At 49.6% G+C, this 27,453-nt stretch overlaps 13 protein-coding genes across 13 annotated transcripts; 6 read left to right on the top strand and 7 right to left on the bottom strand.

Moving 5' to 3' along the window:
• Positions 1–64: 64 nt before the first annotated feature.
• On the bottom strand, positions 65–1,096 carry M437DRAFT_50480 (alpha/beta-hydrolase; the record flags this gene model as incomplete). The annotated part of the gene is made up of 1 exon (XM_041022011.1): positions 65–1,096. One exon carries the CDS (start codon positions 1,094–1,096, stop codon positions 65–67), a length of 1,032 nt encoding a protein of 343 aa, XP_040879036.1.
• Positions 1,097–2,356: 1,260 nt separating this feature from the next.
• On the top strand, positions 2,357–4,128 carry M437DRAFT_85441 (amino acid transporter-like protein; the record flags this gene model as incomplete). The annotated part of the gene is made up of 3 exons (XM_041028289.1): positions 2,357–2,686; positions 2,739–3,103; positions 3,162–4,128. The coding sequence occupies 3 exons, from the start codon at positions 2,357–2,359 to the stop codon at positions 4,126–4,128; spliced, it is 1,662 nt and encodes a 553-aa protein (XP_040879035.1).
• Positions 4,129–4,678: 550 nt separating this feature from the next.
• M437DRAFT_76153 (uncharacterized protein) lies at positions 4,679–6,218 on the bottom strand (the record flags this gene model as incomplete). Its single annotated transcript, XM_041026570.1, has 4 exons — positions 4,679–5,902; positions 5,961–5,993; positions 6,048–6,121; positions 6,176–6,218. 4 exons carry the CDS (start codon positions 6,216–6,218, stop codon positions 4,679–4,681), a joined length of 1,374 nt encoding a protein of 457 aa, XP_040879034.1.
• A 530-nt stretch (positions 6,219–6,748) lies between these two features.
• On the top strand, positions 6,749–7,525 carry M437DRAFT_50920 (uncharacterized protein; the record flags this gene model as incomplete). Its single annotated transcript, XM_041022097.1, has 1 exon — positions 6,749–7,525. The coding sequence occupies one exon, from the start codon at positions 6,749–6,751 to the stop codon at positions 7,523–7,525; it is 777 nt and encodes a 258-aa protein (XP_040879033.1).
• Positions 7,526–8,452: 927 nt separating this feature from the next.
• Positions 8,453–9,965, top strand: M437DRAFT_85438 (uncharacterized protein; the record flags this gene model as incomplete). The annotated part of the gene is made up of 2 exons (XM_041028288.1): positions 8,453–9,182; positions 9,241–9,965. 2 exons carry the CDS (start codon positions 8,453–8,455, stop codon positions 9,963–9,965), a joined length of 1,455 nt encoding a protein of 484 aa, XP_040879032.1.
• A 1,877-nt stretch (positions 9,966–11,842) lies between these two features.
• On the top strand, positions 11,843–12,635 carry M437DRAFT_50955 (alpha/beta-hydrolase; the record flags this gene model as incomplete). Its single annotated transcript, XM_041022102.1, has 2 exons — positions 11,843–12,253; positions 12,306–12,635. 2 exons carry the CDS (start codon positions 11,843–11,845, stop codon positions 12,633–12,635), a joined length of 741 nt encoding a protein of 246 aa, XP_040879031.1.
• A 526-nt stretch (positions 12,636–13,161) lies between these two features.
• Positions 13,162–14,254, bottom strand: M437DRAFT_76152 (uncharacterized protein; the record flags this gene model as incomplete). Its single annotated transcript, XM_041026569.1, has 3 exons — positions 13,162–13,197; positions 13,229–13,624; positions 13,688–14,254. 3 exons carry the CDS (start codon positions 14,252–14,254, stop codon positions 13,162–13,164), a joined length of 999 nt encoding a protein of 332 aa, XP_040879030.1.
• A 928-nt stretch (positions 14,255–15,182) lies between these two features.
• M437DRAFT_66946 (uncharacterized protein) lies at positions 15,183–17,132 on the top strand (the record flags this gene model as incomplete). Its single annotated transcript, XM_041024860.1, has 1 exon — positions 15,183–17,132. The coding sequence occupies one exon, from the start codon at positions 15,183–15,185 to the stop codon at positions 17,130–17,132; it is 1,950 nt and encodes a 649-aa protein (XP_040879029.1).
• Positions 17,133–17,303: 171 nt separating this feature from the next.
• On the bottom strand, positions 17,304–18,148 carry M437DRAFT_66945 (uncharacterized protein; the record flags this gene model as incomplete). Its single annotated transcript, XM_041024859.1, has 2 exons — positions 17,304–17,371; positions 17,410–18,148. 2 exons carry the CDS (start codon positions 18,146–18,148, stop codon positions 17,304–17,306), a joined length of 807 nt encoding a protein of 268 aa, XP_040879028.1.
• Positions 18,149–19,091: 943 nt separating this feature from the next.
• Positions 19,092–19,955, bottom strand: M437DRAFT_50665 (uncharacterized protein; the record flags this gene model as incomplete). Its single annotated transcript, XM_041022052.1, has 1 exon — positions 19,092–19,955. The coding sequence occupies one exon, from the start codon at positions 19,953–19,955 to the stop codon at positions 19,092–19,094; it is 864 nt and encodes a 287-aa protein (XP_040879027.1).
• Positions 19,956–20,336: 381 nt separating this feature from the next.
• M437DRAFT_66943 (uncharacterized protein) lies at positions 20,337–21,164 on the top strand (the record flags this gene model as incomplete). The annotated part of the gene is made up of 1 exon (XM_041024858.1): positions 20,337–21,164. One exon carries the CDS (start codon positions 20,337–20,339, stop codon positions 21,162–21,164), a length of 828 nt encoding a protein of 275 aa, XP_040879026.1.
• A 550-nt stretch (positions 21,165–21,714) lies between these two features.
• Positions 21,715–24,477, bottom strand: M437DRAFT_50737 (uncharacterized protein; the record flags this gene model as incomplete). The annotated part of the gene is made up of 2 exons (XM_041022069.1): positions 21,715–21,989; positions 22,158–24,477. 2 exons carry the CDS (start codon positions 24,475–24,477, stop codon positions 21,715–21,717), a joined length of 2,595 nt encoding a protein of 864 aa, XP_040879025.1.
• A 1,138-nt stretch (positions 24,478–25,615) lies between these two features.
• M437DRAFT_66941 (uncharacterized protein) lies at positions 25,616–27,215 on the bottom strand (the record flags this gene model as incomplete). Its single annotated transcript, XM_041024857.1, has 2 exons — positions 25,616–25,880; positions 25,918–27,215. 2 exons carry the CDS (start codon positions 27,213–27,215, stop codon positions 25,616–25,618), a joined length of 1,563 nt encoding a protein of 520 aa, XP_040879024.1.
• Positions 27,216–27,453: the final 238 nt, after the last annotated feature.

The raw sequence follows: 27,453 nt of genomic DNA, 5'->3' as shown, positions 1-27,453 counted from the left end.
TAGTGTAAAACTTTACTTGTTCCTTAATCCACAAACCCATTGAATGACAGAAATCTTTTTTTATCTACACCTGCAGCCCATCCCAGAACTCTTGAATATGTCCCGCAACTTGATCGACTTTCTGCCTCACAACAGCATGTCCTGCTCCTTTAACCACAACTACATTCTCCACGCCTACTGCTCTTAGATCCTTCTCGAACACTACATCATCGTTTTCTCCTAATACTGCTAATACAGGAACCCCTAACTTTGCAGCTTTGGAATATTCCTCCTCGAGTCCAAAAACACCACCGTCCCTTACGATAGCCACCACAGACGCTGTATGTGCGGCATGGTGTTGCATCTGCCATTCCCTCACTTTCTCAGCCACTATCTCACCATTAGCCACACGAGACTCCCAGTCTGAGGGAACGATCAAAGGACCGCCTTCAAGAAGATCGAGCACATGTGCTTTGGCGACACCAAAATCGGTACTGTACAATTTCTTTTTGTCCAAGCCTGGAGATTTCCAGAGGCCTGCTGGTGCGATGAGAGAAACACTCTGTATTTTGGTTTTGGTGGGGTTAGAGTGAGATTCTGCGGCGAGATAAGAGATTGCAGTCGCACCGCCGAAAGAATATCCGACTAAATGACAAGAAGACCATTGAAGATGCTCAAGTAGAGCAGAGATGAGGGAGTGGAAGAGAGAGGGTGTATGTGCTACCAGAGGAGTTGAAGAAAGTCCATGGCCCCAGAGATCCACTAGTACAAACTCCGCTTGCGGAAACTGGGAGTGGAGGTTTTCGGCTACAGGCTGCAGGCCTAGGGATGGTGTTTGGACGCCATGGAGTAAGAGCACTTTTTGACCCGAAGGACTCGCAGGAACCGAAGGGACAGTAGAGCCTGAGGAGGAAGTAGATGTTGAGGCGAGGGGTGCATAAGTATAATATGCGATTTTCCCATATCTGGTGGAGAGGAATTGAGCCCTAGGCAAAAGCTTTCCAAATGTTGATGTAAAGGACTCTTCAGAAGAGCCGAGGACTGAGGATATTGGAGATGAGACCTCTGTCCCGGGACGAGGGATTATGATCTCGGGAGTGTCAGTGGTGGTAGACATTGTTATCCAGAATCCAGAGAGTCAAGGGGTTCGAGCGTCAAGAGTTTGGGTCCGCTGTATGCCTATGGTGAATGATGATCGCACAAGGTTGCAGGTCTCTCCCGAGAGTTCAAATGCCTTTTGTACCTGTATTCACAAGGGTTTGAAAGTGGAGACTTAGGATCAGCGGCCAAGTGAAGTCTTGCCAGATGGTCCTCGTAAATGGATTGGGAGTCGGTCTGAGGGTCTCAAATGCTCTTATGCATTGTTGCAGGACTCTTTGGCTTGATATAGAGGCTCTCAAGATGGAAGGTGAAACGTGTTGTGGTTGGTGAGGAAGCACGCACGGACGCTGAATCAGATAAGCCCCACGACCCTGACCTACTTTTCTCATCTCAACCTCCACCTTGACAACACTCTTCTCTATCCTTGTGCCCGTCGCAGTAACCATTGTGACTGACATCTGAACATGACGCGATTCTCTCTCGAGTCTGGAGCCTCAAGCACTTGCTGCTCTATGGCACGGCAGATCCGAATATGAAGCGACGAATATCTTTGACCTGGCGGCCTGAATCCTTCCAGTAATCGCTAGCAACCCTTGAGCATCATCGAAACACGATCATCTTCGGAGGAAACTCCTGAGCAAAGGATATCGGACATTTTCGAGTCATCGTAGGCACCGCTGAAAGAGCAACGACATCTCGACTCTTTGGACACGAATCGCACGGGTCTCATATGACACCACAAATCGTTGAGATGAGGTCTTCCCCAGGATTTCCATCGGTGGCCTCCGGGTTCTGGATGTCTTGATCAGCAATGGCGACGATCCTTTACGTCTGCTCGCGAAAGTCACACAGCATCGCGTCGGACCGCTTGCCCTGCATATCACTTTTGATGTCGCATCTTATCCATATCTAAACAAGGAAAAATGGTCACCCGACACAAGCAAAACCAAAGAGGTCTTGTTTAACTCAAGCAGGCAGGAAAAAAATGAAGCTTCGTCCCCAGGATTAGAAACCGATTTGTTCTGGAAACGCTATGCGAAACTCTAAATTTTGGGTGATGACATTGCGTGCTTTTCACCAACGTTGAGGTCAAGCAAAGACGATGGGCAAAAATTTTCCTGTCAAAGATGCTTAAAAGAGATTCTATGACCAACCAACTACAACTACCGGACTTTTTCTGCTTCTCCTTCTCCAGTCTTCTTACAATCCTACCACAATAAGGCCGAGTGAGTCGTTTTGAATTGGGACTCCCCAGGTTTTTTTCTCCATCATCGCCATGACTTTTGAGCATGGGGCAGATGTTGCTGGTCCTTCGACCGGTGATGACAAGTCTGTCTACAAGACCAATTCGGAAGAGGTTTTTGTTGGTGGATCTGGAGACCATGATGCTGTGTATGGTGTTGGTGGTGTTGGTAACACACATCGTCGACTAAAAGCAAGACACGTCACCTTCATTGGTTTCGGTGGTGGTATTGGAACGGGTCTTTTCGTTGGTACTGGAAGTGCTTTGGCTGGTGCTGGACCTTTGGGTCTGTTGTTGGCTTACTCGGTCGTTGGTATGATTCTATGGTGTGTCATGGAGTCTATCGGCGAGATTGCTACTTTGGTGAGTGGGAGTATCTTCAAGATCAATTGGCAGATCGCTAACATATGCATAGTTCCCCACTGCTGGATCTTTCCCTCACTTTGCTACTCGCTTTGTTGACCCTGCTCTTGGATTTACCCTGGCCATTTCCTATGGATACTGCTACACCATCGCCATCGCTTCAGAAGTCTCTGCTGCAGCAGTTGTGGTATCTTACTGGACAGACCTCACACCTGCAGTGGTTATCACAGTCGGTCTTGCTGCAATTCTGGCCATCAACTTGATGAATGTTCGCTTCTTTGGTGAAGCTGAGGTCATCACTGCTTCCATCAAGATTTTGTGCTTCTTGGGCTTGGTGATTGTCTCTATTGTCATCACCGCTGGAGGCGCACCTGACCATGAATCTATTGGCTTTAGATACTGGAGAAATCCTGGACCGTACGTTCAAAATATGACATGATCATTTTCGTTCCATCGTACTGACTAATTTTCTCAGATTCACCGACTACAATGGCATCAAGGGAAGCACCGGCCACTTCCTTGCTTTCTTCAGCGCCTTCATCAACGCCAGTTTCTCCTACATTGGTGTCGAAACCGTCATTGTCGCAGCAGCCGAAACCATGAACCCACACAAAGCCATTCCTAAGGCTGTTCACCGCGTTACTTACCGTATCCTCTTCTTCTACGTTCTGGGTACGCTTCTCATCGGAATGATCGTTCCCTCCAACGACCCCCGTCTCGTCTCTGGTTCTGGCAATGCAAACTCCTCTCCTTGGGTCATCGCCATCAAGAACTCTGGAATCACGGTTTTGCCGAGTATCGTTAATGCTTGTATCCTCGTCTCTGCATGGTCGGCTGGAAACAGTTACTGCTACATTGGATCGCGTATGCTGGTTGCTCTTGCCGCCGACCGCCAAATGCCTCAATTCTTCGCCAAGGTCAACAGACAAGGTGTTCCCTACTGGGCTGTTCTTGCCTCTTTCGCATTCGGTCCTTTGGCGTATTTGTCTCTGGGTTCTGGCGGTGCGTCTCAAGCTTTCACCTGGTTGCTTAATCTGAGCACTGTTGCTGGTTTGCTTGCTTGGATGACGCTATGTATCTGTTACATCCGCTTCCACCACGCCCTGCGCGCTCAAAACATCGATCGCAATGCTTTGCCCATGAAAGGGCGCTTGCAACCTTATGCAGCGTACGTCGGCGCCATTGGCAGTGGAATTATCACGCTCTTCTCTGGCTTCTCGGTCTTCCTCAAGGGCAACTGGAATACAGGCACCTTCTTTGCCTCTTACATCGGTATTGCGATCTACATTGTTCCATACATTGTTTGGAAGATTGTCAAGAGGACGCGCATTCAGCGCGCTTCGGAGATTGATCTTTGGAGCGGAAGATTTGATCCTAGAGGTGCGGTCAATGAGAAGGAACCAGTGACCAAGTGGGAGAAATTCCTAGATTGGTTGCTGTAAGATGCTTGCACTGCACACTCATGTCGATTCAACTCGACGATATATACTCTACGATTACGATGCCTAGATGATAGACCCAAAAGAAATTAATGTTTGCATTCTTATTGATACTCTCTTGACTCTAATTCTTCGTTTCAAGTGACTTCGTGCTAGGGCACGAGAAGATGCGCTATATGTCCGCAGAGAACGACAATATGTATGCTTCTAAGACTCTGTGTAGCTTCTTCTGATGCGGTTTCAGATATTTGAGAGCTTGTTGCGCGACTTGGCGGCTCGTCCTGGGGCGTATATAGTCAACTCACATGGTTGTCATACGCTTATACAAGTTACTCTTCGCCGGGAAGTCTTGTTCCATGTGAGCTCCACTGCTTGATATCAGACGAAGGAATAAGCACGAGGAAGTATCTGTGGAAAACTGGAAAAAGAAATCGAGGTAGCACGGTCGTCACTAAGAGGCTTGAATGTACATGATGATAGCGGATCTTTACGCGTAAAAAATGTTGGCTGCTGAACTCCGCGATTCAGAAACAATCAGACTGCAATATCAGACTCAATATCTATACCTAACCTCTCGTTGCGAATGCGTCGGCTCAACAGGACTAACATCGTCCGTCGTACTCGTATCAACACCACCATGCATGGTAAGGCCGTTGGCAGCACTATACTGACGACCCATGTAACTCTCAGTGACGCCGCCATACGCCGGACGTGAGTTGGTATCTATACTGGGACCATAGTTGCGCGGCTCCTGGGGATGGCTTGTGTAGTCCAGATTGTGGTCGTGAGTCGATTCGATCGGATCAGCGAAGGGATTGGTTGGAGTCAATGCCGGAGCTCCTGGTGTATGACCTGGTGGTGGCCCTGGTGGAGGGGAAAATGTATCGTTAACAGGGGATACTGGCGAATATGTGCTATTAGGATTCGTTGAGTGCGAGAGGGAGGAAGAAGGTTGTAGCGATTGTTGTTGAGGAGCAGCTTGAGGCTGAGTTGGCGGAGGAGCGAAGGGGTTGTTGGGTCCGAGGGCAGGAGAAGGAGATTGACCAAGGATTCGTCGAGCTTGAAGAACAGCACGCTGGTGTCTACTAATGGCCAGGCTGAGTTGTTCGTTTGTCTCGATCAGTGTCAAGAGGGTATCGTCATCGGGTGGTGGCGCAGTGCAATTGATGTATTCCTGCATGCTACGCTGAGCGGACAGACATCGATCCGAGAATTCCTTGATCAAGTCTTGGTTCAGGACTTGTTCAGGCGGAGTGCTCTGAAGCAACTGGAGCAAGATCCTAGCAGTATTCCGGGCTTCTTCGACTCGCGAAGCAAGTTCTTGAGGTGATGGCAGCACGTTTGGCTGTGGACTTTGAGTGGGTGGGTGTTGTGGCATGGGCGGAGCAATCTGGCGATATGCGCCTTGTGGGAGAATGCGGGCGTCGTTCCCTTTGACACGGCGCCACATGGCCAGTAGATCGTACAAGCCGTTGTCATAGCTCTTTTCAGCCTCCAACGAGTCCAATGTCTCTCTCATCATCTGCTGGACGCTCGGGTCCCTTCCGTTCTTGACCAGGTCTTTGACTGTGGCGACAAATTTGGCGTCAATGTTGCGGGTGAAGGTTGGCCCAGGATTGTCGGACAGGATTCGAATCAGCATGATGGCATTGTATTGAACGCGCGACTTGTTCTCTTTGGCCAGGCATTTGCGGATCTGGTAAGCAGCGGCAGCGGCGGCTTGTGGTGACGACTCGGCGGCTTCGACTATGACGGGCAGGTGTAGCACTTCCTCTCCCTGTCGTCTGTCTTCAGCTGCTGCCACTAGAAATTTGGGCTGGACATGTAGAGCTTACGCTGTTGTCGGCGGGCGATTCACAGAATTGTCGCTAGGTACTGTCTCAGCGGCCGATAAGTTGACTGGGAATAGGCGGTAGACTCACAATGGCAGAGGTGGCATTTGCTTCGGGAGAGTCAACAGGAGGCGGCGTGTGTGCATGAGACGTAGCATCGCTGCCTGGCCATTCGGGTCAATAAACATTGCGTCATGATTGGGAGTTCTGGTGCTCACTGTGTGTTCTCTTGAGGTGGAACCCCGCGCGTAGCTTCTTCATGGCTGATTGAGTCTGTCTGTCTGTTCGATTCTTCTCTGGAAGGAGCGAGTTGTAGAATAAATGTACTCGTAGATTGTCTGGTTGGCGATACGGGAAGGCGCATGTGATTGCAGGTCAATGCTTGGCGCCGCGAATTGCGCCTCAAATCTGGCAGTCGCGCCCAATGGTCTACGAATTCCGCTGCCTTCTTGCCACTGCCCAGAATCTCTTTCTTTGTAGCTTGCCCTTTCAATTGCGTGTGCTGATTGCGTGTATATTTCTCCTGCTGTGGATTTCTCAGATACATCGCATCATGTAGGTCGTACAGCCTTGTGACGCCGCCGCTCATTTCCCGCTTCATCTCCATGCAAAGGCCTCAGAATCCACTTCTGAAACGAGTCATGTTTCGCTCTGTCTTCCTGCTCCATGCCATGTTGTCTTGACCTTCTTGGTCACTCGATAATCTGGCAAACCATCTCAAAACTCAAAGCAGACGCCATACCCCGAACCGATCCATCATGTCCTTCAATGACTTGGATGCTGTCATCTTGATGCTCATCGCAGACCAGCTGTACAAAGACGAACCGCGTATTGCTCAATATGCTACCATTTCTCGTCCCTGGCTGTCTGTCGTTGAGACTCTAACATTTCGACAATTACGTGTCGACTCTCACGATCGCTTGCATCAGACAAGTCAATATTTGACCCCTGATCGCAGACTCGCCTTACGCCGCCTCGATGTCACCATTCATCTTCCTGAATATGGAGAAGCTAAATGGAATAAGTTAGAGACCGAGGCCGAGAAAGCGACAAACGATGAAGCCTTCTCAATTTCCTTGACAAGACTCTTCGAGACCATCAGTTCTTGGAGCACGCTCGCAGCATCAGACTTACTAGAATCGAAACCTTTGTCTTTTGCAAGAGGCGCCCAATCTCGCTTCGCTCTCGAGGTACAGGCCATTTGCAAAAGCGATTTTTACCACTTGAATTACAAGGATCAATACCGTCGCCGCTGTAATAGTAAAGAGGATCGCGAAATGGCCAGACACGAATCTAGTTATTTGGAACTCACTCAAGAATTGCCGCGATTGCCTGAAGTTTCCGAATTGATCATCCACGGCGGCGCACCACGTGTACCACGTGAGCTTCATCCTCGGTATATATCTGCAAAAGCTGCGTTGCGCATTCTTGAGGCTTGCCCTTCCGTCGACAGAATCGAATTGCAGCTGTCTGACATGGAGAGCAAAAACTTGACTCAACGCAATAGTGAACGAGAAGGTACGCGAATTTGCTTCTCTTCAAGAATCATTAAAGCTGATACTCTGTAGCGTGCGCTCGAGCTCTGGGTTCAGTGCCCAGCACTGTCACGCATATGCAGCTGCATTACCCTGGAGTTATACCTCAAAACCAATTCTTCGACCCCCCGATCATCCCTACCTTTAATGGAAAAGATTTCTTTAGCTGTTCCATAAATACACTATCACAGCAACTCGAGTCTCTACATCTTTTCGCCGTGGTGAGCGATGACCTGTTCGACATTACCTCGCCGACAACACACTGGCCCAAGCTACGCAACCTACACGTCGATTTTGATGTTGTCATGCCAAACGGGACCTGGATGATCGAACAAGACCCCGAAGATTCTGAGCCAGAGATTGATCCAGATGAAGACATGGAGTACAACGATTTGAGAACCTACGATGACTGGAGTGACCATGAAATGCTTGCACGATTTGATTGGCCTACGAGATGCTTTAGGATAGCACCCAACCGTGATGCCTTTGACGGTGTGTATCTGGCTATAGCCAAAGCTCTTCCCAGGATGCCGAATCTCAGATCGATGCGCTTGAGTGTTGACCAGGGCACCGCCGGGTGCCTTTGCACGTATGCCTCTGATGGTAGAGGAAACCACAAAGTCCTGTGGAGGACTTGCTCGACTACTACATATGAACCTCATCCCGAGGTTATTGCAGAGTGGGAGAATGCGTTCGCGCAGAGGTCAGGCAAATTGGAGATACAGGTTGCTAGTATCGATGGCCGTGCAGCAGCAGACTTAGTTACTGGCATCAGCTGGCCACACTTCTGAACTTACCGCAGTGCTTGATGTTGACGATCGCATGTTACGCGATTCATGCTGCCGAGGCCAAACTCCGGCCCGTGTCAGAGGACTAGTTTAATTGCATTTCACGATTCGTGACTAGTTTCTCATAATCTACCTCTCCTTATCACTTCTTTCTTGGTTTGCCAGCTCGAGCATGTCTTTCAACGATCTACCTCCAGCCATTCTATCTTTGACAGCATCGTATCTGAGAGAAGAAGACTTCTGGCTGGCGCCATATGCCACGATCAACAAGCCATGGCGATCTGTCATTGAGGCGCTGACATTTCGCGAGTTGCGCACCGAGTCCATCGAACATCTGCAGCAGATACCTCAGTACATGAATTGTGACCGCTGGGATGCGATGCGTACCCTCGACGTGATCGTGCATCTTCGAGAATATGAGAGAGAACGATGGTACAAACCCGAGACCAATGAAGATAAACAGATCAACGATGATATCTTCAGTGACTTCCTGAAGAAGCTTTTCGAAATTGTCAATACTTGGAAGATATATAGAGATAACGCGCCTCGCTTTACCCTAGCAATCCAGGCCATATCAAAGAGCGACTACTGGCATCTGGGTAGACTCAACAGAATGAAGCGTTACGCAAACACTACTCGGGGCGCAGAAGATGTTCGAATTCAGGCAAGCTATTTGCACCTTACTGAAGACTTACCGCATTTGTCAGCTATCGCGGGACTGGTTATCCGAGGGGCGCGTAACGTCAGAGCTATTCGACCTGGAAGGTCGTGTTGTCCCAGGCTACTTTCTGGAGAGAGTGTGTGTCGTATTGTTAGAGCCTGTCTTAACGTAGGCAAGGTAGAGATCGACTTGTCTGATCAGGAGAGCAAACATATAGGACTTCGAAACGCGGAGCGCTCAGGTAAGCTGGATCAGATTTTCTGTAGTAATGCTGTATCATGTCTGATCAAGGATATCAGCATTTGCAACGAACTTCACTGGTCTACCACAGGGCTTAAGGCAGCTCAAAGTGAGCTACCCTGGAGTTGTCCCTGCGAATCAGTTGTTCAGTCCACCATCTATCCCCTCAAGTGATGGCAAAGACCTCTTGAGTTATCGTCTGAACATGATATCTCAACAGCTACAATCTCTCGAGGTCACGGCTGTGCTTAGCGACGACTTCTTCGACATCACCAGTCATGCCACCTCATGGCCTCTGCTACAATCACTGTCCATTGACTTTGTTCCGTGTACTCCTTGTGGCGATTGGATGCTAGAACTAGATCCTACAGACTCTGATGTCGAACTCGACCACGAGCGAGCGTATGAGTTCGAGGTACGCACGGGAGGATACAAAAGCGAGGCTGAGTGGCCTGCAAGAATGGATTATCCCCGTCGATCATTCCGTACGGCTGTGAACACAGATATCCTAAACGATATTTGTTTGGCTGCGGCGCGAGCGATGGCTAGAATGCCAAATCTGCGCAACCTCAAGCTCAATGTTGGCGATGACACCACGGAGTCGGGTTGTCAATGTACGTTTACCTCGGATGGCAGGTCGTCTCACAAAGTGGTCTGGCAAAGCAGGTCTGCAACTATGTATGAGCCTCATGCCAATGTCATTGCGGCTTGGAAACAGGTGTTCGTAGAGAGGACTGGAGACCTCGAGATACAGATCCTCGGATATGAGCATACTCGTGTATAAGTGTGTGAATATGTCCTAGTGTCACAAGACGATCGCATGAATCAGCTTCAAAACACATTCTACTCGATCTGCTTCTGTTCATATCATCCCAAGCGGAAGAGTATGCTGTGATTCTTTCGATAATCGGTTCCATAATCGCACTGAATGCATGTATGGAAGAGATCACGGATCCGCTCGCTCGGGTTTCCGGACCTGGCTAGTCGTAATCAAGGCAATCAATGATAGACGTACCCGATGGGTTTCTCGACAATAGCAGCAAACTTGACGTTTCTATCAATCTACTGGATCGCTTTGCTATCATGCACAATGCCTCTTTGATCTCTCTTGAGGGTAACTATAATTCTGGTCTGCGAACAGCAAAACATTGGCACCATGACGCGACAGCTCTATACATATGTACCACCTGTTCAACGCATGACTAATCCTTGTGATCTTTTGCCCATCGCCCTCAGCTTCTTGCTAGATACAAAGAACCTAGATTGCGTGAGTGATCAGTTTTGAGTATTTATCAAGTCAGACTCACAGAATTGGAATAGAAATCATTCCCACGGCGATAAAGCCCAACGGACTCAATCTCTCATCTAAACCCAGATTCTGGAACATTTAGGACGCGAAAAATGGAAAAGAAGCTGGAAAAACGCTATGCAGGACGCAGGAACATGATTGCAGCGAGAGCGCTGGCTGCAGACATGAGATACGTATCCACGAGGTAACAGATAGCACTCTGGAGGATCATAAAGAAGTCAAGACACATTCCAGCTGCGAAGAGATGGATAAGGCTGCAGCGAAGAGCACCGATGCAAAACTTCACTGCAGCTGATCGTTCATACTGTGAGGGGTTGCCAGACTGGCGAGCCTCATAGGCTGGTAAGCGGGTAGCTAAAGAAGTTGTGTTTAGAAGCAGGCAAGTACTGTCTAGAAGACTTGGTGCAGATCAAATTGAGATAAAGATTGTCAACAGTGACGATAGTCATCCAGAAGTTCAAGTGAGTCAGCGTCCCTCTGTTTTTGACAAGAGGGTGAGGTTAATTGCGAAACGGGTTGGGGGGGAAGCGAAGGAAACCATGATAGCGCGCGGTATCACTCAATCCGGGGTGAGCATCGCGCATACAGAATTCACGGCTACCTCTGAATCAACCGCGAGCAAGGAATGGAGAACCACGAGAGCATAAAGATCTGGAAGTCAAGAGATGACAGTGTGTGCAATCACAGAATGATGTGTAACGTGAAGAATTATTGGCCCTGTCATGGCGCTACGCAAGACGATCCGGATCGTGCTGCGGTACAACTCTTCTCGCCGCTGGTCTTTGGTCTCTGATCTTTGGTCTCGGCTAGTATTCACGAGATTGGATGTTTCTTGATCGATAGAGTATGCTTCGTCTCATTTTTTCGAGCGTCAGAAATCTCTCCAAAGACTTACCCAGACAGGATGATATCCAAAGGCGAAAGCGTTTGCCGGTGAAACATGCCGACCTTGTCCCGGTCAACAGAGAGTACGGCTAAGCATCTCGCATCAGAGGAAATCCCGGTTATGAGTACCCACGTTGATTGTGCCCTCGGCCTCTTCCTGGAACGTCCAAAGAATACCCCGCTTCCCAACGTTGCCATCTGCGGTGGACGATCTCGCATCGCTGTTCAACCTTGTTGACATCAGTAACCATCTTAATGACAACAGCATCAATTAGGCCTCGAAGCACTAACGTCCACCAGCAAGGTTCAGACATGGTCACATGATGATTACGCTCGGCATAGTGACTCCCCGCGAAGATTGAGACAACTACCGAAACAAGTCATCGGGGTTCAAAGATATATGTCAACCTGCAGGCACCGCGAAGATCAATCTGTCTTTCGCACGCCCTCAGCTCATCGATATCATCATGTCAAAACCAGTCCTCATCTTATCACCAGGTGCATGGCACCCTGCCGAGGTCTACGGCAAACTCGTTCCCCACCTCGAGGCCGAAGGGTATAAGACGGTCCTACATGATTGGCCTTCGATCCAGCAAGCACCAGTCAAATCCTTCGATGAAGACATCCAGGCCATCCGTACGGCGGTTCTAAGCGAAGCAGACGCCGGCAATGATGTTGTTATTATAGCACACAGCTGGTCAGGTTCACCGGTCAATAGCTCTGTCGCCGACTTAAGCAAGGCAGAACGTACGAAACAGGGGAAACCAGGCGGAATTGTCAAACTGATATTCCTCTGTGCTTTTGTCGTCCCCCAAGGCGTCAGCTTGTTGGATGCACTAGGTGGTGACGAGAATAACATTCCACTCTGGAATGTTCAGGTTCGTTCAACACTCCCATCATGAATGTTCTATGCTGATCTTGCTTTGGTAGGGCGACGTCGTACATGCCAACGATCCTGCGCACTTTTTCTTCCAGGGACTGTCGGAAGACGAACAACAGCAGTTGGCATCGTTGTTGAAGCCCCATTCGAAAACGACGTTCTGCGATCCTTCCAGAGGTGCGGCGTACATGACTATTCCATCAGCGTATCTTATCTGCGAAGATGATGCTGCGATACCTGTTTTCGCTCAGGAGGCCATGGTAAAACATGCACAGGAAGCCGGCGCCCCACTTACGAGCGAGAGACTCAAATCTGCCCACAGTCCGTTCTTGACTCATCCGCAGGAAACTGCCAAATTCTGTATCAGGGCTTTGACTTGATTTAGCCCTCGATGTGGATACCGCAGAGGAAAGGTTGAAGGCTGATGATCTAAGAGGGATTCACTTTGGCAATATGAAATCGTCGACGTAGTTGTTAGACGAGATGTTTGGTGATTTGCATTCGACCAAGACTGGCTTCACTTGCAACATCGAGACAGATGGTCGGGCTCTTACAGCGGTGTAAGCAGCAACATGACCTATCCTCGGTGTCGATGTGATCGCGTTCCAACCTTCCGACCTTCCCTCCCTTCTATTCCTCAAGCGCTTCATTGAATAGTACTTATTACCTAGTGAATTCGTATGCATTCCTTCAGCCGCATGGATCAGATCTTTCACTTTACCTCAACTACAAAAGCAGCTCCCGCTTCCGTGTATGGCGACGCGCTGGAAGAAGAAGAAACTTCCAAAATTACACCTGTTTTCTCATTCAGATCATTCTTGCTTGCGCGACATTTATTATAGAGAGCTTTCCAAGCAGGATGGGGTTGCCAATTCTTGGGATATGGCTGAATTTCTCCAGAGCACTCTACACGACCAGGCCACTTGATATTCTTATAAGCGCCTATCTTGGGCCCATCACAGGAGAGAGCTACAGTCTCCGCTTCATCAAGCCAGTCATCCCAGACCTTTGTTCTTGGCGCAGCTGCTTCGCCGATTCTAGCCCAATCTGCTCCTTGTGCGAAAAGGATGGCTTTGAAGAGAGCATCTGTGAAGCGATTGTCATTGGAGTTGGGTCTCTCGATATCGATCTCGGTGACCTTGTATCTGTCCAGATCCCAGTGAAAACGCTTGGGGAGAGCGGCGAATGACCAGTATGCAGCGTTCAATAACACATAGATGACAGCCCAAGCCAATTGCAGAGCTTTCGTCGCATTGGCTAGAAAGATGACTCCTAGCATCAAGAGAAGAGTGCCTGTCAGCGAAATTGTCCGGTAGATGCCTCTTCTTTGAACCATGGTGTATCTGATGTCTTCGCGGGTGAAGTAGAGCTCTCTTGCAACTTGTTCGTTGCATTTGACGACCAGAAATGAGCCATTCGGATATCAGACTACCAGGTCTCCCCTGGGCAATACCTCATCTGACTTTGGTTGGATGGCGGGGTCTTTGGCGACAAGATCCCAATGATTGGCAATGCCCGTCAAGCTGGACAGAAATGAGAGGCACAGTGTCGCGAGCATGGACATTCCATCTTCCAACGCGATGGATGTAACAAGAAGCCCAACAGAACAACTGAAGCCCAGTATGTTCACAGCCAGCAGCGGACTCAAGCGTTTTGGTCGAATAGATCTATCTGGATGCTTGGGATTTCTGACTATCCTGACACATCTAGTCTCGTATCTATGCATGTCTTCCGCATCGATCAGAACGTGCGCAACATGATTGATACATGCCGATATGTTTCCTGATTCTATTGCTGTGACATATGCCTCTTTGACCTTGAGGTCCTCGGGTCTCTGTGCAGGTAGCAAGACTTGAGGAGCGGGCAGTAATCGTGGAACCAGACACCATTTTGTAAATGTGATGATGTGGACGTTTGCACTGATAGAGCCTTCGCCCAGTATCGCAAGAAAACCAACAACGTCAATCTGGAATTTGGAAAATTTGTCGAGAAAGAACATGGTGAAACGACAGGAAGGTAAAGAGGGAAATGAATATAAGCTGGGACCTACCATGGACAAATATCTATCACACACTCTATGGCGTAGACAGATATGCTTCCTGATGCGGAAGAGGATCATCAAACCTGCAGCTTACCTATTGATAATACATATCTGTTGGCGCCTGATGCAGAATGTGGCTTGACACTGCAAGTGCAAGTAGTGTGAACACGAGGGACAGTCGCGGTCGTCCCGGCGAAAAGTTTGTCCGCTTTGGAAGAACCCAGCGACCTCGCCCATCCTTTTCTGCTTCAATCTGTTGTTCCTACATGTGATATGGCATTCTTGAGTCTACTGTGCCATATGCTACGATAAGTTGTAAAGTTATTGCATGTATCTGAACATGCAACGCGCTTGAAAGAATCGCTGGCTGGTCGAGCGCACCTCCTCGACCCATGCCAACCAAGGCTGTGAAGCCAGCCTATCAGCGGCGGAAGGATGCGCCAAAGAGGACAAGAATGCGATCGGCCATTGTCCGTCTCGCTAGCTGTCTTCACCGCATGTCTGGTCACTTGGTTAATAGCCTTACCACTCCGCAGCACCCATTCCTGTCGCCGACCTCTGCCGACAATGAGTCTCTTGCAACGCAAAAACTTTTTATCAATGCCAGATTTATGGACCAATGATTACTGGACACCTTGGATATGGGAAGCATGACTTCAGCTGGTCGAAGCGATATGGAAATGCTGACTTGTTCCCCAATCCGACCTTGGTGGCACAATCCACTCAAGAGATTCTCCAGTACAATTCGCCTACTTCATGGATCAGAGTACCACTGCAACCGGTCTTTACATTACCGACAAGAATGATTGAATGGGTTTTGTCTCCATGGACGGTCTACAGAAATGCGCATCAACATACTAGACGAGCACAGTCCGCAGTCTGTACCATGGCTGTGCTTCGACTCAGTATCATGCTCATACCCTTGCAGCTTTTGCAGCTGCTATTGTCGCTCCGACTGTCATATAATGACCCAACTACTTCCAAACTCCACACTCGAAAGTCGCCGTTGCGACGGATCAGATATACCAGAAATGGGTTGGACCGAGGACAAAAAGCCACTCCATTTGGACCATCAGGTAAAAGTAACGGTGCAGTCGACTTGTTCAAGAGCACCAGACTTGTTCTCCCACAGCGTCTCGTCATATACGCTGACAAAGTCTGGATACTGGTCAAAGATCCTGCACCAACCACAGAATATCTCTTCATCAGTTGGCATTGGGAGTCTTTCAAGTATGACAGGGCGAGGCCTGCGAAAGAAGCTTTATCGCTCGTCAAAAAGATGGCACAACACGCGACTCTTCAATCCGGTCTTAAAGCATATTGGCTGAATGTGCAGTGTGTTACAGAAGATCAAAAAGCGGCAGAGTCCTTTTCGAGCGATGTTTATGGCATGGCAGACATCGTGCGCAACGCCAATCACGTCGCAATCCTGCTTCCCAGTGAACATTCTTTCTACAAGCGAGCGTGGGCTAGAAGATTATGGACACTACCAGAAGGCTTACTGGCCAGGGGCAGGTTGCACATCTGGACAGTCACAGAAACCGGCTTCACTAAACACGAGCTTGACCGCGTCGAGATGACCTATGAGTTCTGGCACCCATTCGCAAACGACGAACGTCATTATCCAACTCGAATCTTGGCCGAGTATTTCGATGGACAGACCAAACTTACTCGGCTTGAGATGGTGGTTACCGCAATTGCTGCTCTGAGCAGACAAGACTCGTCTAAATTCACCGATGCCGATATCGCATATGCTCTGATGGGCTTACTCAGGAAACCCAAGACGATAGAAAGAAGCGACACGCTACACCAAGCCATGACAAAACTACTTTCACTGACCAGTGAGAATGAATATGTGATGGAACGTATGCTGTCGAGCTATCCATACCCTGCCAAGGATTTTAAGGCTTTGCTCAAGGGGATTTTGAACAAAGATCAGTTTGACACTTGTTTATGGGATCTCAGACCAGCTTGCGAGATCGTCGGTATTGATGACATTGATAATGTTGTGTACCTGAACAACTGTCGTACACTGCCGATATGTCATCAAAAGATACCCGAACGGACCGACGAACGGTATGGCACCCTCGAACCTTTACGGGCCGCAGCCGTCTTGCTGCTGTGTCTCTTCACATATGGCGTCTTGAGGGTTCTCACTCCAGGGTCTCACACAGCATGCGCGATACTGCTTTGCACATCGCTCTTATGCTTGCAAAGTGAACAAACTGTGGACTCTTCTGCAGAAGAACATGACTTTGTGCTTCTGGAAGGTGTACTACCATTATCACAGCTGGGACAGGCAGTCTTCAATACTTCGAGAAACACCCTGACCTACGCCCCATCGTCTTCGCCTCTAAATTTTGGACACCACGACACCGATCCAACATGGCTCAAACCCGCGAATATTCAAAGATGGACAGAGGAATTGTACACTGCCCGTAACTCTGGCAACGAAGCTGTTTGGATCCGAACTGCAGGCCCAGGACCTACCCCTACCTCTTCTGTATCCCCAATCTCACCGCTCTTGCGGCAAACCTCAGTGTCGCTGCAGCAGTCACAACCGGAAGCATATCATCCACCGCTGCTTGCAGGATATACAATGTTTACCCTGATACAAGTGTCGACTGGAAAAGTCTCGCTCTTCCAGGCGCGACTGCCGCCAACGACTTTGTTGATGGCTGGGGAGGAAGGTGGCATGGTACGTGCTGTCCTATGTAGTTCTGTGTTTGACAGTGATGGAGAAGAGGTGCTGCAAAAGGAGGCAGTGCTAAGGCTAGACCCAGACATTTGGAACCGTGGACATTCGCATTCGTGGCTAAGGGTGAAGATGCTGTGATCACAAAAATGGTGAATGACATCGGAGTGAGATTGCGATATAACACACTTCTTCGACGCAGGTGTAGATTCAATTCTACTCGCGATGCAAAGTGCCTGCAATCCTCAAATGACCTTATTGCCATCCTTGTCCCAAGCAGCCGTGACCTCAACAACCAGATCCGAAGCCTGCTTAGGCATACCATCCGCACGCCCCGCACTCCACCACAAGAAGTTTCCAGGACTGCCCTGCCATTTCCACTGACAAATGCCCCAAGCAAGCTGCGCATGAGGCCTACATCCTTCAACATCCTGCCAAAGATTGAGGGCAGTGCAATACAAGGTCCCCGACCAAAAGACCAAATTGATTCCAAACTGTCGAAACCACTCGGGACCAAACTTTCGGAAGCCATTGTACGCGACGCCGAGTTGGATGATGTTAGCAACTGTGGAGACGACGGCCATGTTGGTAGAAAACGTGGAGCCATAACCAGTGAGATAGTAAATCGGATTCAGAAGTTGCCAGGTCCAATCTATACCTGATCCTTGATGTCTAAGCATGTAACCGGAAATTTGTCGCAGAAGAGTGATGAGGAGATTTATAACCACGAGACAGATCCTTGCCTTGTGTACTTTTTCTGCAATCGCGTCTTCGCCTTGGAACATGGCTTGTTGGAAAAGCACTTTTTTGCATACTGGACAGGTGTTCTTGCCAGATTTGATCCATTCCAGAATGTCTTCATTGCAGAATACATGGCCACAAGCAAGCTTTGTAGGCAATTTGGTAGCGTCAAGTTCGTCCCAGCAAGTCGGACAATGATCTCCCTCTACAGCTTCAGGATTTTCGAGTGGTTTCAAAGCAGCCAGATACGGGTTTTTGGTTGGTAGAAGCAGGACTTCGGGGTCTGGTTTCGGACTTGGGAAAAGGTGCCTCCATAGGATTGTGAAGGTAAAAACGACAAAGGCGTATATAGGGTATTTGAAGAGTGGAGCTGCTAAGCCGGTGGCCAGCAGCAGAGTCCAGAAAATCCGTGGCATCGTTCTTGTCAGACTTGTAGCCCAGGATTTGTGTATTGGTAGAAGGTATGCTGTAGCCTGTCTTTATGTAAGGAAGTTTATACAGTATTAAGGTTGTTTGGCCGAAAAAGCAGCGGCGGATGCGGGGCGGTCGCGGAATCCTTCCAAGAACTTGATGGAGTACGATCACACCGCAGAGGGTGCAGAAAGCCGATCGAGGTCGGCGTGTGGCATTTTACCTATCCTATTGACAAGAGAATGTGGATGAGGATGGTTGAACGCATTTATAGAGATATGCTTGTAGGATCAATCTGAGTAAGCTGGTAGGCTGAGTATTTATTTCCGGAAAGCGATCAACTGCGCCGGATAACGCGGGCATGGCGAAGCTCAGAGTGAAGATCACTGCAAACACCTGTTCAAACGTCAGTGGTCATGCGACAATCGATAGCGACCAAGAGCAGCTTGATCGGCGTTCGACTTCGTTATCACGGCATTGGGAATTGCAAGGCGCAACAAGATGTCGTGAAAGAGATTGAATGCTGTAATGATATGCTCTCGTAACAAAGGAAAGAGGTATGTACATTGTGGTCGTGAAGTGGTCGTGATATGGCTATATAGCAGCAGAGCGCTGAGTGGGAGTGCGCGACTGTACAGGCGCTTTGTCCCTTGGCTGTGGATTGGCTGCATCAGAAACATTTACAAGTGATGCTAATTCAAGTGGCTTTGAACTCGATTGCAAATCGGAGTTTCTTGTCTGGCTGAACCGGAGCTCTTGAGCTTGAGCGGTTGTGGGCCTATCGATGTCTGTGGCTGTACGGCGAAGCTGGGTCGAAGATGCTGTTCCAGATGGCTCTGTACGGAGTCTCGACTCTGAGCTGGCAATGGTCGTTCAGCAGTAAAAGGGAAGCCGGCTTCCCTGCTGGGGTACTGAATATGACGGTTCTCAGAAGCCATAATGATGCGTTCAATCATACTGTTCATGCTGTTTGTGCAAGGCTTTGCGCATTTCCGTGTTTCCAATACATCCAAAGCCAAAGGCAGGCAAGATACGGAAGCATCGAACGATAGTAGTAGAGAGCAGACCAGAACGGGTAGTGTCGGCGATTCTCTGCATCCAGGGTACGTGATGCTGCCTGGTGGTCAGATCCAGACCGAGCAGATGCAGCGGTGTCGCAACAATCTGTGTCAGAGCGGGCACAGATAGCTGTGAGATGGTCTGAGGGTGGACTGCCAAGTTGTCCGGGATAGCCGCTGCTAGCCGAGGCGCGAAGGTGAATGATCCAAATAAAGTCAACGCGTCACGTACAAGCCAGACTGTTGTCGCGGATCGCGAAGGACGGAGTTTGGGCATGGGAACTGTCGCTGTTGCTGTGGCAGCTGCAGTGTTGGCCACACGTGATGGGATGCGGGCGAACATTTGAGCAAAGCGGATGTCTTTCCAGACGCCGAGAGGGACGTTGACCAAGAAGGCAGATGCACCGACAATAGTGCCAACATGCTCTGGGGTAAGTCTCTCCGAGATGGTCTCTGCAACATTGGCAACTCCGTAGGTTCCAGCATAGAGGGTCAAAACAATACCGAAGGGCAATGAAAGCATGAAATGACGTGGCGATTTCACCAAAGACCAGGCCTGATGCCGGAGACTCCGCAACAAAGGCTGATTAGAGGAAGCCTTTTCAACAATTGCTCTGTCAATGATAGTGACCGTGGGAGCTACCAGAGTGGCCGAGACGGCGGCAGCAGCGACATCTCCAGCCAACAATTCCCATATGCGGGTGCTTCTGGTGAAAATGAAAGATGGCGGCTCTCTTTGTGTCTGGTGTTGCATGTCCATGATCTGTGGTTGGTGGGAGTGCTATGAACGAGTGTGGGTGGGAAGTGATGTTGATGAGGGAAGCAGGTCAAGAGCAGGCGAGACGACTCGACCTGTTATCTTGATGACGAGTCAAGGGCATTTTCTCCTGACACATTTGTTGGTGTTTGATGATTTTCTCGGTTTGCAGCGGCATTGTTTTTGTTGGAAATTAGAGCTGTGCACCGCTCACGCATGGGGTTGAGTTTTTTAGGGGCCTTTTCACTGCCCCTTTGCGGTTAGCTCCTGCCCGACATTCTTCAATCTTATCAGATCGACTTTCGCGCCTTCTCCGACTGCGACCGAGTGACCTCCGTTGTTTCCTTCCTTGAGCTCGGCGTCGTGTGCATGCCAGAAATGCCCACCATTTTCCGCCTCACGTCACTCATACCGCCTTCCATTAACACACGATTCTACACACCTCAGCCACTCGCATCACTATGGTCTGGGATTGCAGCCTTCTCTTCCACGCGACATGCCGCCATAACAAGGGCCGCCCGTGAACAAGAGTCGGAAGAAGCTCGAGCTGCCCGTCTGGAAAGACGGCGGGAGTACAGGAAGGCCCATCGTGCAAAAGAATCGGAAGAAGCCCGAGAGGCCCGTCTGGAACGACAGCGCGAATATTACAGAGAATGGACAAGAGGTGCTCGTGCAAGAGACTCGGAAGAAGCTCGAGCTGCTGAAGCTCAACGCCGCGAACACAAAAAGCAATACAATTTTGAATACAAAAGGAATCCAGACAAGCAGGCCAAGCACGCCGAGCACAATCGTAAAAATCACCTCAAGAACCGCGATAAGAGCATATTACACATTCGCCGATTGCGTGCTGAGCATCTAAGACTTCGTCGTGCCAATGGTCTAGCCTCTTTCATTCGCGGGTCCAAACGCTGGGCCCAAGAGAATTGGTCCTGGCCGACCCATCAAGTTGTTCTCACTGCTGCTCGCATCGATCGCCACTGCACAAGCTGCAATCAAATCCGCCGTCTGAACCTCTGGTGGAAAGAAAAACATCCACCCCAAGGTCTAGAGACCGAGCCACCCCACGATCGATACATGTGCAACTCCTGCTTTGCCAACAGCTGGGAACTTGTGGTTCCTGAGGGCAGCATTGAAAAACTGCCACCTCTGCTCACCTCACCAGACCATCCTCCACCTTCGAGACTTAAAGACACGAAGGCACAATAACAAGTTTGGGACACGTTGAAAGAGGAAAAAGCTTGAGGACATGTACAATGTCTTGGCTCCTTGATTGAAGACCAAACAAGAATTCACCGAGGCACCCAAGGTCAGCTGTATCGTTCTGCGCTTCCTGTAGCCAGGTGGCACGTCGCCTGGGATGTTCCGAGGGTTGTTATGTGTCGGTGTCTGTAATTATGGACTTGAAGAGTCATCCAGGTCTCAATCAGGGTTGAGCTATTCTTGCTTCTCTCAACGCCTCGCAAGATTGAATCGCATGAATGCAAAGCATTTCTGGTGAGTGCTTGCCATTTCTCAGGCTTGCGTTCAAGGTTAGTCTGTCAGCCGTGACCTCCACTCATACCATGCAGCAAACATCCTCAAAGCAAGAAGAACATACAGGTAGATAGTTGCGGGCAAGTTTGTATCGAGCAATACATCGTAAGAAACTTTCATAAGGAGCGACTGGGGGATATTACGATAACAGGTAACATAAAAAATCATCAAGGAAAGAAAAAGCCACAACAACCACGCTTCCAATCGTCGTCACTTCCCTTTTTCACTTCCTGCACACTCCCATCAAACAGCCAATGCCACTGCCTGCCTTTCCTCCTTGCTCGAGCACTCCACACACCTGTTCCAACATCTGCAATTCGGCTTCTTCTCCGCCCATCTCCCTGGCTAGCTTGTACACCCACTGCTCCCACAGTCTTGCACCCAGAAGACCAGTCACGGGCGCAATGGCTGAAGTGCTGCCGGTAAGTGCAGGAGGATAGTAGGTCGGTTTGCCATTGTGGTCGAGTAGGATGTTGCCAGCGGCGTCGCGGACGGGGACTTGATGGTGAATTGCACCCCTGGATTTATTCTCTTCGGATCCAACGGTGGGAGTAGTCACCTTAGGGGTCGCGGGAGACTTTGCTGTAGGTTGTTTTCCTGGAACAGGTTTCCTGGCTGCACCAGGAATGGCAGGCAAAGGACGAGTGGGTGGCTTAGCAACAGGACTCTTTCCCTCGTCTTTCCAGATCGGCTGCACGTCTCCCATGCCCAAAAACGTCCACATGCGTTTGACATCCTTGAATCCTGCAGTCTCGAGTCTACCCAGGAATTGCCTGGTGGGTTCGCGTTCGTGGCCTCTTTGCTGTAGCTTGTGTCCGAACTCGGCATTCATGACTTGACCCCAAGAGCCGGCTGAGACGTTGATGAGAAGGGCGTCCAAGAGGCTGAAGTCTAGGTATCCAGAAGGTTTGAGCACGCGGTGCAACTCAGAGATTGTGAGATTCCACTGATCGCTCTTGAGAAGTGAGTGCAAAGAGCGCGCGGAGATGATGTCGAAAGTATCGTCTGCGAAAGGCAGAGCAAATGGTTTCTCAGCCTCAACAGCGGTAAAGTTGGAAGGTGCCTCCAAGACCTCTGTGTCAGGCTCAAAATACACAGTGCAGACTTTGGCCAAAGGAAACGAGGTTGCGACACACCAGCCCCAATCAGCATTAGGCTCGCCTCCAAAATCCAAGACTTGAGCGGTGGGCAAGGAACTCAGGTAGGCAGCCACATCCTTGGTCAACAGTGAGCCACCGCGGAGATAAGCAAGAGCTTCGAGTTCCCAGGTTTGGGGAGAGACTTGCTCGAGCACACTGCGTTCGCGCTCTACGGCTGCAATCACTTCTCTCTTGGCGTCGTCTTCAGGCGAAGGTGCAGGCAGCATAGTCGAGATGGGGCGAGTGGAGACTGGACGCGAAGGCTCAGCGATGGAGAAACTGTTGTGTAGAGTGCGAAGGTAAGCGGCGGAAAAGTTGCGGCGAAGGATGTGAGTGCTTTCCAGGCGAGGTTGGCGGTGCACAAAGGCATCTGTAGGTTTATGGCGCGACATGATTGATCTGAAGCCGTCAAGGAAGATGCAATCAGTGCCATCGGTAGCAGAAGAAACAACAGTATCCGCAGAAGGCGAAGCAGGCGCAGAAACAGTCGTGTTGGTAGAAGGTCTCGGGCTCACAGCAGCCTCAGGCGCAAACCTAACACTTTTCTTGGACGGACTACTCGCCGCCGAGTTTGTGACTGGCGACAATGTCATGTTTGGCGTAGTCGGCGCAGCAACCTTAGCAACAATCCCAAACTGATCTTCTAACCAACCCTTTGTGCGTTCAAAGTGCGCCAACGCTGACTGTTTTAGTTTCTCCTGATACTGCTCGTTGTAATCACAGGGAGGCACACATACGTCGGTGATTTCACAAATCTCTACACTGCGGTCGATGGGTGAGAAGACGTCTTTGATTGCTGTCGGTGGGCCTTGTGGTGATGCGAGCGCTGTAGTGATGATTGTTGTTGTTACGCGTTGATGGCTTTCACTTGTCCGCGCTGGGTTTCCACGCCATGGAACGCCGTAGAAGTTTTCTGCTACGCTCGTCGAGGGCTCTGGTGTCCTAATGGCCCAAGTCTGTGCAGCTACTGGCGCCAGAGAAGAGAAAAAGCCACCGGGGGAAGGTACACTGAGCGCAGAGATCGGATCTTGGGTTTGCGGTTCCTCGGAATCGACTGATATGAGTGCAAAATCTAGACGTACTGGAGTGGTCTTGATGATTTCTGACATCTCATGGGCAGCTTCTTCAGGCACATCAAGCACTTGTTCCATAACTTCGCTGGCAGCTTCTTCTGGACTGAGCTGGTGCAACGTCTCGAATGCGTCTGGATGAAGCTGGCATGGTGGCTCCCACTCATCAACAATTTCTCCTCTCGATGCGAGATCCGGTGTAGAAGGGCAACTGCTCAAAGCAAGTTCTTCGCTTGTCAAACTTCCATCCAAAGAAGGCGTCGAAGTAGCACTAGAGACCCTCAATCTTTGAGCTTGCCAGACCGAAAACGCAGAAGGAGAAGCAAGCTTTGTCGCCGGCGACAAACCCACAGGTCGAAAAGTGTGTGGTTTGTGGATAGACGGCCATTGCGAAGGCGATGGTATGACAAGAGAGGGGTATTTGCTGCGTTCTTTGTCGACTACATGCTTCTTGACAGATGCAGACAGCTTGAGCGGCACCTCTTCCCCCTCGCTATCCGTCACATCGTACAGGCTGTCAAAACTCGATTTGGAATTGCGTTGGCTCCACATAGACGATACTTCAGAAGTGGCGTCTGTCGCTGGTGTGATCGTGGCTGCCAGACCCCGTGGCGTAGGTACATCATCAGGCATCGAAGAGGTGATTGTAAGTTTTGCTGGGTAATGATATGAAGGTATGTTGACCTGGACTTCATCTTCAATCAAGGTAACTCTCGCCTCTCTCCGAACCTGCGGAGGTGGCTGGTAAACTGTTGTTGGTAGAATATATTTTGCCATTATCAAGGTATGTATCGTCTTTTTGTTGTTTTCTTGGGTTTTTGATATGCTTGCTCGGCTTTTTCGGTGTCGTGTGTTATAATCGTTACTGATGGTATGAATATATGCAGTAATGGCAGTCCGACCAGCGGATACAATATTAGTGCAGAATAGAACAAAAAGAAAAAAAGAGAAGAAAAGCGTACGCACAAACTCACGAAGCGCAAAATACGATCTGAAGAGAGAAAAGGTCTGGGAATGGGTCTCACAGTGTGCTTAAGTCACTCTGACTTGGCGCTTAATCGAGGCAGTGGAGACCTTGTGGCTACCACAAGAATTGTTTCGTATGCAGTATGAGCAAAACACAGCGCAGTCGCATGCCTCTATCCGGGTTCCAAGAGTCTGCCGGGTCGATGTTTCATAGCCTGGGCAATGATTGCGAAGAGGCAATTGGCTACCTATCAAAGACCTGCAGCATCTTGCAGCGTCTATTGGCAATAGCAGCCTTGTTTCGAAGGGACATTCAAGGCACCTGCAGACTTTCTCCATCTTACTTTGTTGTGGTTGGCTAAATATCTGCCCGATATATGCAGCGCTACCTGGGCGCTTACAGAGCGAACCATTGGGCAACACGCTCTTGAAGATGTCGCCGGACCGCGACGTGGCCCTGACCTCGGCAGCGCTTCAAGAGACTGAATTCGGGCTTTAGCTAGCTAATCATCAAATTCGACCGATGTTGTTCAAGTCATCAAAAGTTGCACATTTTAGAAAGAAAGCGCTCGAGCAAAGTGCTCCACCAACAGCTCGGTCGAACTTCGGAATTTGGGCATGTTCCAGCATCGAGATATTTCTTTCCAGAAAAAACCAGAGAGAACATCATGGTGCGTGTTCAATCAAGTCATACCTCTTAATCATAGTTGGTGATGGTCTGGCTATGGAGATGCACAGCGCTTCCAAGAGTGATTCAGAGCCACAGACATCGAGGGTCTTGAGTGCCTCACCTCGAGCCCACGTAGTTAGGCTTACTATCAACAACACCATCCGTAAGAGAGGTCGCTTGACAACAGATTTTACCGGATTATCCGTATATGTCTTGTTTCCAGCTAGCACGAGCCTTCAAGCTCGAAAAGCTCAAATACAATTGTAGCCAGTACCTTGGTCACACTTTTGTGTTCGGATGCTCGGACCCAGGGTCGTGGTTCTTCTGGTCCATTGTCCCTACCTCCACGTCGAACGAGCCGAGATCCCTGCTTGGCTTGACACCCTCAAGCTGGCTGAATCTCTCATTGAGCTCACGCAGTGTAGTGCAGTCCTTGAAAGCTTTCGGTAATCCTGCGTCCGGACGTCTTATAAAACAACTATGACAGTAGTACACTTCGAGATCAGTGTCCATGGTTGGGTCGAATTTCTGTCTCCACCACAGCCTGAGACCGTCATGTCTTGTATGTCCGCAACCCTGACAGTGGAATCTGACTTTTGCGGAGTATAGTATGGGTTGCCATGCTTCCCAGATCACCGATCTTCTGACCGAGGGATAGGCCCAAAACCCATTCGTAAACCCTGTCTCTGAACTTGAGCAAAGGATCGTTGGCTCTTCTAAGCCGTGTGTTTTCGATTAACCTTGAACGGTTATCAGGATGACGATACCAACGACGTCTGAGCTCTTTGCTCTCGGGTTTTCGCTTGTATGTTACTTTTGATGCAGCAACTCGGGCTTTATATCCAGGATCGCTAACCATCTTCCAAGCACGATTCGTACGTTGCACTCGCAGCTTGGCTTGATGTACATCAGCGTCGGTCACTTCCTGAGAGCCAGATTCGAGCTTTTGTGCAAGTTTCCAAGTGGATCGTATCTGGCCATACTGGCGTTTGGCCTCAAGCATTTCGGCTTCAAGCTTTGCCCATTCCTGGGGTTGGGAATCCTGATCAGGTCCCTGTTCGTCAGACTTTGATTCTTCCGACTTGGTCCACACAGCGCGGAAGGTGGAAAATGGGCGAGAGCCAGTTGGTGATTTCTTAAGTGGCTTCCAAGACTGACCTGTCAGTGTCGAGGTGGTCGAGGTTCGTGGCTGACTTTCGAGAATTGCCTTCCTCTTCGCAATCTCCTTGATGGTCGTGCATCCTTCATATCCTTCAGGTAGACCTGCCTCTGGAAGCTTCATGTAGCAGCTGTGGCACATGAATTTCTGCGGATCCATTCTCCACCAAATATGTGATCCGCGATGCCTCGCGAGATTGCATCCTTGACACCGGTGTTCCACCGAATCAGGGTACAATATAGGCCGCCACGGTGCCCAATTCAGATCTTCTCGGAACCAAGCATATCGGCGGATCCATATGCGAAATCTCTCTGACACTGCAAAAGCAGAATTCGTACTTTGTGATTGGCGCCACGCTTTGGCATACTCCTGATAGTATAATTGGAACTCTGGCTGGAGACGGAGCTTGCGCATATACTCTCGGTTCTTGCGAGCAAAGTCCGGATGAGTCGCCCGATAGCGAGCGTTGTACACATTCTTCCGCCTCAGATACTCCGCGCGCTGCTCGGGGTCATCCTCGAATTTCTTTTTCCGGGGTTGGCCAGGCCAAATGATTTTATCTGGTGTCACAGAGTCCGCGCGATCGGTCGAGGAGGACTGTGCCATGAAGAGTCGAGTCCTTGAAGAATTGCATAATGATTGAGAGTTCTTTGACAGAAGCGAACAATGGCCAGCAGACTTGGGGGCACAAAATGCCTTGAACAGAGCCAGAAACGACATGATCGATATTTGGCGTAGCACATTGGGAAATGTTTCTCCCTATCAAGTCTTGCGCAAGCATGCGACTATAAAATGGTGATATGCAGCGTGTCGAGATGTGTTGATGAAGCAGGTTGACGGATAAGCCTCGGCATATTCATCTGATGCCATAGAGTGCAATGTTGCGGTGTATAATGACTTGAATGCTCCGTCTTCAGATAGAGGATATGTTTTTCGCATGCTCTAATTATGGAGATTG

Source organism: Aureobasidium melanogenum, assembly GCF_000721775.1.
Source record: "Aureobasidium melanogenum CBS 110374 unplaced genomic scaffold scaffold_13, whole genome shotgun sequence".
In the NCBI taxonomy this organism is placed as follows: Eukaryota; Fungi; Ascomycota; class Dothideomycetes; order Dothideales; family Saccotheciaceae; genus Aureobasidium; species Aureobasidium melanogenum.
Note: the sequence above shows the minus strand (reverse complement) of the source record. Positions and strands in the feature narration are given on the sequence as shown.